Raw genomic sequence first — 13,683 nt, 5'->3', positions numbered from 1 at the left:
GGGATCTGTTAAATTCTTCCGCAATTAGAGTTATACGTTCGTATGAAGCTTATACTCGTCAGGGGCAATACAAAAATGGCGTCGAAATTGCATTGAGACTTCACCAACTAGAGGAACAATACGACTGTAAGAATCTCCGATGACCGTAAGAATCTGATGACTGTAAGAATCTCATGACCGTAAGAATCTCTAAGAATCACCTCGCTGGCGCTGAACTCCATAACTGTAACCTAAAAAAAATAGCTCTATTTTAGTGGTTATATAAAGCGAAAAAAAGGTTACAGGTTTCATGATAAACTAATGTAACCTTTTAACCCTCCTGTAATGACATGTATCTTGACCCTGAATTAAAGACCACAGTCCTGGCTGACAAATGTTTACACAATGGTTATTCCTCGTAACTGGAGATGTAAGAATTCACCCAACTGGTTAACTGAAGATAAAACACAAAAATAACAGTAGTTAGTCCCAGTGTAAATTTTAGTCTACAGGTATATATTTTTGTGTGTTCTATTTTCAGTCTTATCACCTTAAGATTACACTGTTCGATATATTTTACATGAATCTTAACCATCCTAAAGCTAACTTAAGCTAACTTGCAACTAATCTAACCTAACGTAAAGCTAATCTAACCTAACCCAACTTAATATAACTAATCCAACCTAACTTAACTTAAACTCTACCAGGTAGCGTTAGGGTGAAATACACAAGAGTATCTAATTTAAAGGTAATTCTCTCAATCAATTATGGAGAACTCTTACACCTTCACCCACAGGTAAGTTGATGCATGTTATGAGGTCTTGTGAATCTGAAGTACTACACACTATCAGCGAATAGTCTCACTCGTGCGGCATTACATATAAAATTATCCACTCAGGTAACAGTATAGAATATGTTGTATAATACTCTGTGTGTGTTGGAGCAATATTGTAAATTGGCTTCCACTGTATATACCTATAATGGAAGGTGTGGTAACTACCTGTTCGTGACCTTGGCTAATTTGTCCGTGACCTTGACCCCCTTGAGTGTAGAACGACTTGTAAGTCCGTGACCTCGAGGCTTTTAGAATATGTGTGGTTTTAACCCAACCTTTGTGATTTGGAGTGACCTGCCCGTGTCCTTAAACTTCTACTTGACCCCTTCGAGTGTAAGACGAGTTTGCCCGAGTTGTCTATGACCACCGCTAGAGGGCGTAAGCATCCCTATTGGACGCTGTAATACTTCACTGCTTCACCATGTACAGGATGCAAGGTGGTGCTCAATAAACTAGCCTCAGCGCTTGCGTGGGGCAAATCTCAAAAACTGAATCTAACAATGATCTCTGCGTTACAGTAGGTGTTAACTGAGTCAGTAGGAGAGGAGCTGACTCAGTAGAGGAGGTGCTGAGTCAATAGGGGGGTTGCTGAGTCAGTAGCCGCTGATAATGAGACGACCTTCTGGCTTTGTGTCACTGTTGGTCGTGATGACTATGTATTTGTGAAGGGAAGGTTCCTGCCACCCCTACCACCCCCACCGCAGCACGATGTTAACTAGGTAGTTGACAAGGACTGCTTAAAGACACGACATATGACCTATTCTGTTGGAGCAGCTCACCGCCACAACGACCCACCAGCACGACACGCAGCCTCGTATATTCTGGTATCATTGGTGGGGCGGCAGTGGGGGAGAGGGAGGAGGGGCACTGCATCTTTACCATCGTCATCTTCGTGGTCACCGTCACCACTATCATAGTGACTACCATCACCACTATTGTCGCCACCACTACACTACCATAACCGCCGCCGCCTCCATCACCACCACCAATAATAATAGTAATAATAATAATATTGATATATAATCAAGAGAGGCTTTCACCTCTAATTCACAATTTGTTTTTCTAAAGTCTTACTAGGTGGAGGCCTTACTGGGCGGTATAATGAGACAAAACTCACCAGAAGAAAATTACATATAAGTAGGAAGTATAGAGAGTAGTAATGTAAAGATAGGAACTTGGGTAGCGTGGCAGGGATGTTATTTACTCCGAGTCAATACACTTGTCTCATACGTCAATACACATATCTGTTCTTCTTAAGGGACAACTTCTCAAACACCGCTTCGATACAACTATTTATTAATTCACTTAATGACATGGACCCGTTAATATCATCAATATATCGGGGTATTAGCACAATCACATTATGTTTTACTTTACTCGACACTGACTCTCGGACACAACATGAATGAATACACTTCCCACGTAGGTAACTCACCCTAGAGATAGCTCTGACAATGACTCACGTGTAACCTGACGTAAGCCCAGTGGGTGTTGGCTGGGCTCTCGAGTCTCTGCTTAGCTGGGGTCTGGTCGGGAAGTCCTCCTCCCAACCTGGGGGGAGAGGACAAGCGTGACTCTGTGTGAGTGACCAGAATGACCTCTCAATGACCAATCTCTCTGAATAAGACCCGTATGAGAATTGGAATGAGAATGAACGCGTGGGCAGGACTGCCGAGCCTTTATATGGGGGCTCACAGCCGGCGTTTGACCTTAGCAATTAACACTAAACTGGTTAGATCTGGACAGCTGTGTCCAGGTGTGGTCATGCCCAGGTGTGTCTTGGTAGGTCAGGCCACCCGATAATTCAAGTAATTAGCGGACTAGGTCAAGTCCCTTGGGTCTTGGCCTGAGATATGTCAACCTGGAATGCGGTGGTACACGAGGTCTGTAGTGTACTTGCTGTTATATGTGATGTAATTATCTGGGATGTAAGCTATGGTGTGAAATAAATAAGGAAATAAAAACTGAGCAGAATACAGAAACAATTTGGATAGAATTAATCGACGGTAGGGAAAAATTAATCATAGGAGTAATATGAAGACCTCCCAATCTTGATAGAGTTAACGAGCGACTTATCTGGGATGAAATGCGCGTGGTTTCCATACACAACAAAGTCTGTATAGTAGGCGATTTTAACCTAGGCCAAATAGATTGGACTGACCTTACGGGTAACTCAGTATCAGAGGATTTCCTCGAAACGATCCAGGACTGTTTCCTTAGTCAACATATAACCAAACCCACCCGGGGTAATACTATACTCGATTTAGTTCTGTCGAACAGAGAAAACCTCATTAGCAATGTCGAGGTAGGGAACGAACTTGTATACAGAGATCACAAAGAAATTAGATTCCAGTTAGATTTTTAGGTCAGACGCAAGGAAAATTCCATTAAAGTCCCAGATTTCAGAAGGGCAAACTTTGATAGTTTAAAGAGGCAACTGAGAGAGGGGGTGTCGCGCTTGGGCGTGAACCTGACATGACACCGACCTGATAACGAGATCTGAGATTGTCGAGTTCCACGACAATTTAAATAATGAGTTACTTAATGCACAAAGGCAGAACATACCATACAAAAAACTCAGATCAGACAACAATGATCCTAAATGGATAAATAATTATTTAAAGAACATCATTGGCCAAAGGAAGGCTATAGGTAGAAGGATAAATCGTGGCGAAATTTACCTCAGGGAGTATTATAGGGTATTGGCCTGCAGGGTTAAGACCGAGATAAGAAAAGCAAAAAGGAATCATGAACTGAAGATAGCAAGGGAGGCTAAGACAAACCCCAAAGGATTCTACCAAATGTATCAAACTATAACATGAGATAAGATTGGACCAATACAGTCAGATACCGGCGAGCTAACTGATAACGATGGAGAAATTAGCAATAATCTGAATAAATATTTTTCAACAGTTTTCACCACCGAAAATTTAAACATGATACCCGAGGCTACGACTCTATTCAGAGATAGTGAAGAAAACAAATTAAGCGAGATAGTAGTGACTAGTAACGATGTTAATAAGCAAATAGACAAACTGAGATATTTGCCAGAGTATTAAAGGAATTTAAGGAAGAGCTTAGTATGCCCTTAGCAAAGTTGTTTAACGTGCCATTATAAACAGGTGTAGTACCAGAATCCTGGAGGATAGCGAATGTAATACCGATTTTCAAGAAGGGGGATAGATCACTATCCGCTAACTACCGCCCAATCAGTCTAACATCAATAGTAGGCAAATTACTAGAATCAATCATTTCAAACTCTATTCGAAACCACCTGGAGAAGCACAAGTTGATCAATGATTCCCAACATGGCTTCACAAGCGGGCGTTCATGTCTAACTAATCTATTAACATTCTTTTCATCAGTTTTCGAATCGATGGACGAGGGACACAATTATGATGTGGTATATCTCGACTTAAGCAAAGCCTTCGACAGAGTCCCCCACGAAAGACTAATTAGAAAGGTAGAAGTGCATGGCATCAAAGGTAATATCCTTAAATGGATTAGGGCGTGGGTACAGGACAGGAAACAGCCAGTGAGCATAAATGGCACTAAATAGCATTGGAGCAACGTCACTAGTGGAGTTCCCCAAGGCTCAGTACTTGGACCATTATTATTTATTATATACATAAACTGCATAGATATCGGTATAGACAGCAACATAAGTAAATTTGCTGATGACACTAAAATAGGATGTGTAATTAAATCTGACGAGGACTCTGCAAAACTACAGGAAGATCTAAAAAAAAATTTCGAATGGTCGGGAAAATGGCAGATGAAATTCAATGTGGACAAATGTAAAGTACTGAGTATAGAAGATGTAAACAGGGAAACTACTTACCAGATGAACAACGATGCCATTGTGGAATCCGACTGCGAGAGAGATTTAGGAGTAATGATAAGTAGGAATCTTAAGCCAAGTAAACAATGTGTTTTTGCTCGTAAGAAGGCTAATACAGTACTTGGGTTCATACAAAGGAGTGTTAGTTACAAGACTAGCGAGGTCATCTTAAAATTTACATCTAGCGCTTGTGAGACCTCACCTGGATTACGCAGTTCAGTTCTGGTCACCGTATTACAGAATGGATATAGAATCCTTGGAAAGAATCCAGAGGAGAATGACAAGACTAATCCCGGGCATTAGGAACCTTGAGTACAGAGACAGGTTAAAGCATCTTAATTTGCACTCCCTCGAGAGACTTAGAGTGAGGGGCGACTTGATAGAGGTGTATAAATGGAAGTCAGGGTTAAACAAAGGGGACATTACAAAGGTACTCAAACTATCCAACCAGGAGCGAACTCGCAACAACGGTTTTAAATTAGACAAATTTAGATTTCGGCTTGAAATAGGTAAACACTGGTTTGGGAACAGAGTAGTGGATGAACGGAACAAGTTACCAAATATCATCATTAACTGGAATACGCTGTATAGCTTCAAACATAGGTTGGATGCTTATATGAGGAATAGGGGTTGGGTATAAACGGGACTGCCCAGTATGGGCCAATAGGCCAGCTGCAGTTTCCTCCATTCTTATGTTCAACCATTACAGCGGAGGTCCTACAGGGCGGGGGACTCACTGGGCGGAAGACTTGTTACTTTTATTCTCTTCACCACTGATGGGCTCTTTAGCCGCTTGGGCGATCGGTCACGTCTCTGATTACTTTTCCTTTTCTCAATGCCACGTACTGTACAGTGGACCTGTCAATTGTTTTTTACTCGTTTGTGTGTGTGTGTGTGTGTGTGTGTGTGTGTGTGTGTGTGTGTGTGTGTGTAGCGTCTCTGAATCTAAGCCTCAGTGTTAGGCCAACCTTGTATCATTGAGTCCAACACGTTCACAAACTCAGAGATGTTTTACGGGAGAGATACAAGGTGTCTATACTTGTGTATCTTGAAGCTTTATTAACCGTTGATGTACACACCGTAGGGAAAAACTGTAAACAACACATAAAACTTAATAATGTAAAGCAGGAACACAACACATCTAGTCTCCAGGTCTCAACATGGCCGCCATCATTAGTATACACTGTATATCCTTCATCCTGACTCCCCACTGGTATGTAAACATCCTCCAGTTGCTGTTGATAAGCGGCTTTGTGAATTACATTAGTGATCTCGGCACTAATTTTACCCTGATCTCGTCCACCATTGCACAGGTCTGGTGACCCAGGAGGATAGCGATTGGTCCACCTCCAGCGATCCATTTATCAGGGGCTTTAAATAACTACCGTATGTGAATCATATTTTCGTTTGCCGTTTAGAGTTTGTTAATGCCATGTGCTTCACACCAAAGATGATTAATATAATGTTACTCTAGGAATTTGGTGTGTGTGTGTGCACACACGTGCGTGTGTTACGGTTGCCTCCTGTGTATCAGGCTGGCCGGCACGAAGGCCACCCGGGCATAAATTGGTTTAAGGTGTAGAGGTTGTCGCCATCACAACAACCACTCCCAGAGTTAACTAGCTGTAATAGCCTAGGAACATTGGACAACTCGCCAACAGCGTTTACAACTGCACTGGCTAACCTTTATCCGATTAACATCGAGGTTCCCGAATACTATTGGAAAGATTGGAGCAAATGACAAAGAAACTTGACCATAGTTTCACCCAGCCCAGGTGAGCAGATGACCATTACACCACGGCTCCCTCACTCATTAAAAGTTGAACATGTTTAAGTTGTCGTGACACGTTTTTAGATTCATAAACACTATAAAGTAACACCTTCCTTACACACACACATCCAACCCCGCACACATCACCCCACGCACACTTCGCTAAGCACCACTTGGGCAATCATTACCGTAACATACCAGTAGGTGAAGACGGTGAGGCGGGCAGCCAATCACCTGCCTCACGACATTAACAAGTGACTGCGGCCATCACTACGTCACTGGGGGTAAGGACCAATCACCATGTACCGCCCTGCATAGATACTTGTGTACATGCAAGAAAATAACTCAAGGTTATTTACATCAAGAAGCTAATGTTGTTTATGACCCCAGGTGTAATTTGCATGATTAGCGACCCGAGGCAGGTAATATGACGTAATTGTGACGTAGTACGCGCCGCCATTGTGTCCTCGCCTGCCAGATGGACGATGATTACCCGGAACTCAGAAAATAATTACACTAGATTATATGGAATTGAAGAATTTTTTTCCTGATTTGTTTTTTCTTGGTCGTATTCATCAGGAGATGGGTCAGTCCTAACGTTGGTTGGTTTTACATGATGGTCAGTGGAGGGCAGCAGGTGATTGGTCGAATGTAAACAAAAGAGAACGATGACGGATGGAAAAGTGTATATCATGGACATTGATGGCGTGGGAGGAGAAATCCAGCAGAATTTTTGTGGTGTCGTTGGTGCAAAACTCTACCACTGCAATATGAGAGAGAGTGTATGTTTGTGTATGAGAGAGAGAGAGAGATTTATGAGACATGTGAAGTCATGTCATATCCTCATGGCTGTCGTCTTTCGTTACACCATTATCTTTGTAAGTGATGATCTTTATTGCCGTAATAAATAGTTTTAACTGAAATTAAGGCGGCAGAAGACCTCTAAAACAACAACAAAAATTATTTGATGTTGAAATTAATTGTGTACTGTTTACATATCTCGGGACGGTGTTAGCTGGCGTGACGCGCTGATCCCTGTCACGAATGTAGGGGAACTGTGGTGGTGGTAAGAGAAGTAGTAGGGGTAGTAGTGAGTGGTAGAAGTAGTAGTAGGGGTAGTAGTGAGTGGTAGTAGTAGTAGTAGTAGTGGTAGGAGGCCCCCCCAAGGAGGTGCGTGTGGCTGAGGTTTGTGGCGTGTAGTGGTAGTTTCCTCCTTCCCTTATATAGCTACACTTCACACACACACACACATCCCGCCTCTCACCTGACCACATGCTGACACACAGTTAAGGTTTAATTACTTTATAATATCAGTGCTGCAAACTCCCTCTCTCCCTTCATCACAACCACACCCCTCATCACCACACCTCACCACCACCACCACACCCCTCATCACCACACTCCTCACCACCACACCACCACCACACCACCACACCCCACCACCACACCCCACCACCCCACCAACCACCACCAACCACCACACCCCACACACCCCCACCACCACACCACACCCCACCACCACACCCCCCACCACCACCACCACCACCACACCCCCATCACCACACCCCACCACCACCACCACCTCCACCACACACCCCACCACACCCCACCACCACCACCACACCCCTCATCACCACACATCATCACCACCACACCCCTCACCACCACCACCACACCCCTCATCACCACCCCTCATCACCACACCTCACCACCACCACCACCACACCCTCACCACCCATCCTCATCACCACACCCTCATCACCACACCACCACCACCACCACACACCCCTCACCACCACACCCACACTTCATCACCACACCATCACCACACCCCTCACCACCACCACCACACCCCTCATCACCTTCACCTGCCTGCAATACTTATTTACCTATGCTATATTGCCTGTGTGTGTTCTGAACTTAAACGTGTGATTGAATTTTCAGTAAATATGAGATAAGATAAGAGGTATTTCCCGCCGCCATACTGGAGTGATGATGATGATGATGATGATGATGATGATGGTGATGATGATGATGATGATGATGTTAATGATGATGTTAATGATGATCTTAATGATGATGATGGTGTCTGTTTATGGCTGGTAACGTTTTCTCCCCACTTGAGGGCTAACTTTAGTATACTTTATGTTGTATGCTTGTTACTAACGCTTATACAGCCAACAGTATAGGCCTAGTTTTGTCATTTTCTTTATCATCATCATCATCATCATTATTATCATTATCATTATTTAGTACCTCCAGACCTTTTAATTTTAACAGTTCATCAATTACGTACAGTAGTTTTTTCGTGTCTCGTGGGATCCAGTTGGGGGTCTCCATGGTGGCCTAGCACAAAGGGTGTGCAGTACTTGACAAGTTTTATTATCCAGTGTAAGACCTGAGAGTACACTTTGTTGCTGACGTCACAACCTTCGACCACCTTCAAGGCCACGCGGGTCATGTTGGAGGGAGGGGGGTAGAAAGATGTAAGGGTGGGTAGTAAATTAGGCGCCATCAACATTCATAACCTATTACCTACTGTACTTGTCACATGACCCTTCTCTCCTTCCCCTCTCCCCCTCTTCCTTTCCTCCTCCCCCCTTCCCCCTTTCCTGGCGTTACCTTAAATAAACTATTGTGGGCGTGGTCGATGGTGTGACAAGGTGAGCATATGGTGGTTCTCTTGCCTACCTGTGTCTCCACCACTCACAGGTATGGTGAAGCGGAACTACTTAAGCCAGAGTAATATTGGAGGTGCGAAGAGTGGTGAAAGAAATGGAATTAAAGATGATGGGAGGGTCATAGGTGAAGGTATAAATGGAGTAGATAGTGAAGAAGGTTAGAGGAAGGTCACAGGTGAGGTGTATTGAGTGGAGGTGAAGAAGTCGTGGGTATTATAATGGGCAGATAATCACAGGTATACAAAGGTGACTACTACCATCATTAACCTGTACAAAGACTACAGGTAATTAGAATAATCAGATTTAGGATTATAGGTTAAGTTTGCTTCCATGTTTCTAAATTCTGGCTGGAGGTCTCCGCAGAGTTCCTGGGATGATTCTTATTCTTATTATTTTTTTTTGTACTGTGTTTATGTTGAGGTTATCCGAAGAACAATTTTAGGTTCGTTGTTCATCAAGCCTTTAAAGGGTTCTATTTATTTTTTCAGTCTAAACAGCAGTTATATGTATTATTATAATAATAATAATTATTGTTATTATTATTATTATTATTATTATTATTATTATTATTATTGTTGTTGTTGTTGATGGATTCTCAAACTATTTCTCTATATGTGTTTGTATTTTTTATTTGTTTACCATGATTTGAAAACAAAAAGAAAACATTTCAGATTGAATAGTTTGTTAAGTGAGTTCTAGGAGTGTACCTGACCCAGCTACACTCCTAGAGCTCTTATTTCCTCTGTTTATATGATATTCTCTAAGACATAACTTGTAAAAGAGTTAGGTGTTAGCCCAGGGACGCTTCTAGAGCTTAATGCATTTTGATTTATTTACTTACTTTTTCATGTTATATTCTCTAAATCATGACCTGTATATAATGTATGTGTGTGTTTACCCCCCAGGGACGGGTTCCTCAGCCAGAATGAGTTCTCGGCCTTGTGTCGTGCGCTGTTCAGGAACGAGCGTGGCAAACCTTACCCCGTCGAGTCTTGCATGTTGAAAACTATCTTCACCATCTTTGACACTAACAAGGTAAGCCTCCATAATCATCACCTTTGACAGTAACATCATCACCTTTGACACTAACAAGAGGAGTCACTATCATCATCACCATCATCATTGCCATCATCATCATCACCATCATCATTGCCATCATCATCATCATCACCATCATCATTGCCATCATCATCATCATCATCACCATTCTCATCATTATTAGTCCTTTTTTCGATTTTTAAAAATTGAAATTTTTTCAGAGAACAATATCTATAAAAAAGAGTTGTTTTATTTTGTAGATCTGTTCCTGGCAATCTGTATGTAAATTAGTACATATATGTGTGTGTATGAGTATATGTGCATGTGTCAGTGAGAGAGAGAGAGAGTTATAAGGTAGTCAAGTCTCGTGTGGTAGGTTAGTGTCACCGTTCGTTAGGGGGAGACCACCAGCCAGCGACACCTCCCTCCTAAACACATCAACCCTTCATCATCATTACCCGGGATGTATTAGTCTTAATTATTCCTTAGAATGTTAGATTATAATGATAATTAGCCTTGATTACATCCTGCTTGCTCCCTGATGGTCGGGGAATTGATTTTTCAGTCTAGGATATAGGAGAAGGATAACTTGTCCCAGTCTCTTGTCAGTTAGGAAAAACAAGACTCGCGCTTTTTGTTATTCATTCGTTTTTTAATTCTTATTCTCTTATGATTTTGCTTTGTTTTGTTTTATGTCCATATTTTTGTTTTTATTTAATATATTTTGGTTGTCTAAGGACTCGAATTTAGTATTAATAGTGAATGTAATATATCTACGTGTTATTTAGGCACTACTCTCGCCCCCTATCTACCATCTACCCCACACAATAAGAATACGAGAAGAGCATAGATAATAAAGTAGATTAATGCGAGTAGATTACACTTTGATCCCTATTGTTCTTTGTTATCTTCATCGTTTTTATTCACTAATTCTCTTATGGTATGTTTTGATACGTGTGTGTGTGTGTGTGTGTGTGTGTGTGTGTGTGTGTAGGTTTGTTATTTTCATATTTATATATATTATGTGAAGTACTAAGAGTGTTCCGTGTTGTGTTTCAGGACCACGTGATTGACAAGGAGGAGTTTCGATTCTGTTGGCAGAAATGGATAAAACAGGTGAGCAACTTTCATCAACAGACAGAGAGAGAGAGAGAGAGAGAGAGAGAGAGAGAGAGAGAGAGAGAGAGAGAGAGAGAGACGTGTCCTTGATTAGTCTCGAGGTAAATAAAATAAACATTTTGGTCCCACAGCCAGAAAAACAAAAACACATCATCTTCATACACGGCTACTCCACACCACCGCGCCACATTACTCTTACACCATACCACTACAACACCACAACGCCACCATAACGAGCCAGACCACGCCACTATACCACAACAAATAAATACTCCGTCATATTGCTAACCAAATACTGTATTACTGTATGTGGTAATCCATTAAAAATAAGGTCTTGTGTATAGAAACGTGATCGGTGTTATGTATTGATAAAACAGAGTCATAATCAGCGTGTTAAAGTACGTAATATAATGAACTCCGTGAGTTGATTAATGGATGTGTTTCTTAATTAGTTCGCGTGTGATGGGGGAGCGATGTTATTAGTCCCCTCCCCATCCTCCCCTTGTGCCTGCCCTCCCCATCCTCCCCATGTGCCTGCCCTCCCCATCCTCCCCATGTGCCTGCCTTCCCCATCCTCCCCATGTGCCTGCCCTCCCCATCCTCCCCTTGTGCGTGCCCTCCCATCCTCCCCTTGTGCCTGCCCCTCCCCCTCCTCCCCTTGTGCGTGCCCTCCCATCCTCCCCATGTGCCTGCCCTCCCCATCCTCCTCTTGTGCCTGCCCTCCCCATCCTCCCCATGTGCCTGCCTTCCCCATCCTCCTCTTGTGCCTGCCCTCCCCATCCTCCCCTTGTGCGTGCCCTCCCCATCCTCCCCTTGTGCCTGCCCTCCCCATCCTCCCCTTGTGCCTGCCCTCCCCCATCCTCCCCTTGTGCCTGCCCTCCCCATCCTCACCTTGTGCCTGCCCTCCCCATCCTCCCCATGTGTCCCATCACCCCCCTCCCCCTCTTATCCGCATCTTTATCTTCACACACCACGTCTCCCTCCTTCCCTCTCTTCCTTCTCATCTATTCCCTTCCTTTTCCGACATGGAGGGGAGAGAGGGAAGGAGGGGGGAGTGGTTAGAAGAAGAGAGGGAAGGCGAGGGAGTGCAGGAAGGAAGGTAAGGGCAGGATAGCGGAAAGGAGACGAAGGGCAGGAAGGAGGAAGGGAGAGGGAGGGTAGGAAGGCGGGGAGGGGGGAGGTGGATGAGGGCCCATAATAACATACCATCAGCCACTAATTAACGTAACTACTTCCGCCTACCTCCTCCCCTACCTGCCCCACACTTACCTCAGCTCCTTCCCTACCTGCCCCACACTTACCTCAGCTCCTTCCCTACCTGCCCCACACTCCTACCTCAGCTCCTTCCCTACCTGCCCCACACTTACTCCCAGCTCCTTCCCCAACCTGCCACACACTCCCACCTCTCTGCTCCTTCCCTACCTGCCCCACACTTCTACCTCAGCTCCTTCCCTACCTGCCCCATTACACACTTACCTCAGCTCCCTTCCCGCCTGCCCCACACTTACCTCAGCTCCTTCCCAACCTGCCACACACTTACCCCTCAGCCCTTCCCCTACCTGCCCCACACCTCTACCTCAGCTACTTCCCTACCTGCCCCACACTTACCTCAGCTCCTTCCCCTACCCGCCCCACACCCCACTTCAGCTACTTCCCTACCTGCCCCACACTTACCTCAGCTCCTTCCCTACCTGCCCCACACTTACCTCAGCTACTTCCCTACCTGCCCCACACTTACCTCAGCTACTTCCCTACCTGCCCCACACTTACCTCAGCTACTTCCCTACCTGCCCCACACTTACCCCAGCTCCTTCCCTTACTGCCCCACACTTACCTCAGCTCCTTCCCTACCTGTCACACACCTCAGCTCCTTCCCTACCTGCCCCACACTTACCTCAGCTCCGCTCTAGATAGGGTATTTGGATGTACCAGATCAAATCAGGTTTAGGCTGGTTAAGTTAGGTTAAGTCAATCCAGGTTTGGTTAGATTGGGTTAAGTTAAAAAAAATTATTATATTGAACACCGACTTTTACCTTGGCAATACAGTACACAGGAAATTATATACTGTAATATGACTTTTATTTCTTCTGAACTCCTACCCAAGAACTGTCAGTGGTGACCCCGCTGACACACAGGGATACAATACAGTATACTGTATATGCAATAATACAGGTATAAACCCTTAATTACACCTGAATAATCCTTGCAACATGGAGTCAATTACGCAATTGCACACCTACCCGCTAAACAAAAAATAATTTAATGAATAAAATTAGGCATATCTTTCTTGCTATATTTAGACTACACTACTGTATGTTGTGTAATTTAAGCTTTTGATACCTGAGATAACAACGGCCATTTATGTATTTTGTGAGTATACTGTACACACACGTACTGTACATTTAGTTGGGCTGTTTT

At 43.7% G+C, this 13,683-nt stretch overlaps 1 protein-coding gene across 6 annotated transcripts in view; it reads left to right on the top strand.

Annotated features, from left to right (window-relative positions):
- Positions 1–13,683, top strand: part of LOC121876938 — a 58,081-nt gene that overhangs the window by 32,594 nt on the left and 11,804 nt on the right. For all 6 annotated transcript variants that reach the window (XM_042382547.1, XM_042382555.1, XM_042382545.1 and 3 more), the window contains 2 exons: positions 10,013–10,142; positions 11,205–11,261. In XM_042382547.1, the coding sequence (XP_042238481.1) occupies positions 10,013–10,142; positions 11,205–11,261 (187 nt within the window). The remainder of the gene's footprint in view (positions 1–10,012; positions 10,143–11,204; positions 11,262–13,683) is intronic.

This window comes from Homarus americanus, unplaced genomic scaffold, assembly GCF_018991925.1.
Source record: "Homarus americanus isolate GMGI-L3 unplaced genomic scaffold, GMGI_Hamer_2.0 scaffold33468, whole genome shotgun sequence".
NCBI lineage: Eukaryota > Metazoa > Arthropoda > Malacostraca > Decapoda > Nephropidae > Homarus > Homarus americanus.
Note: the sequence above shows the minus strand (reverse complement) of the source record. Positions and strands in the feature narration are given on the sequence as shown.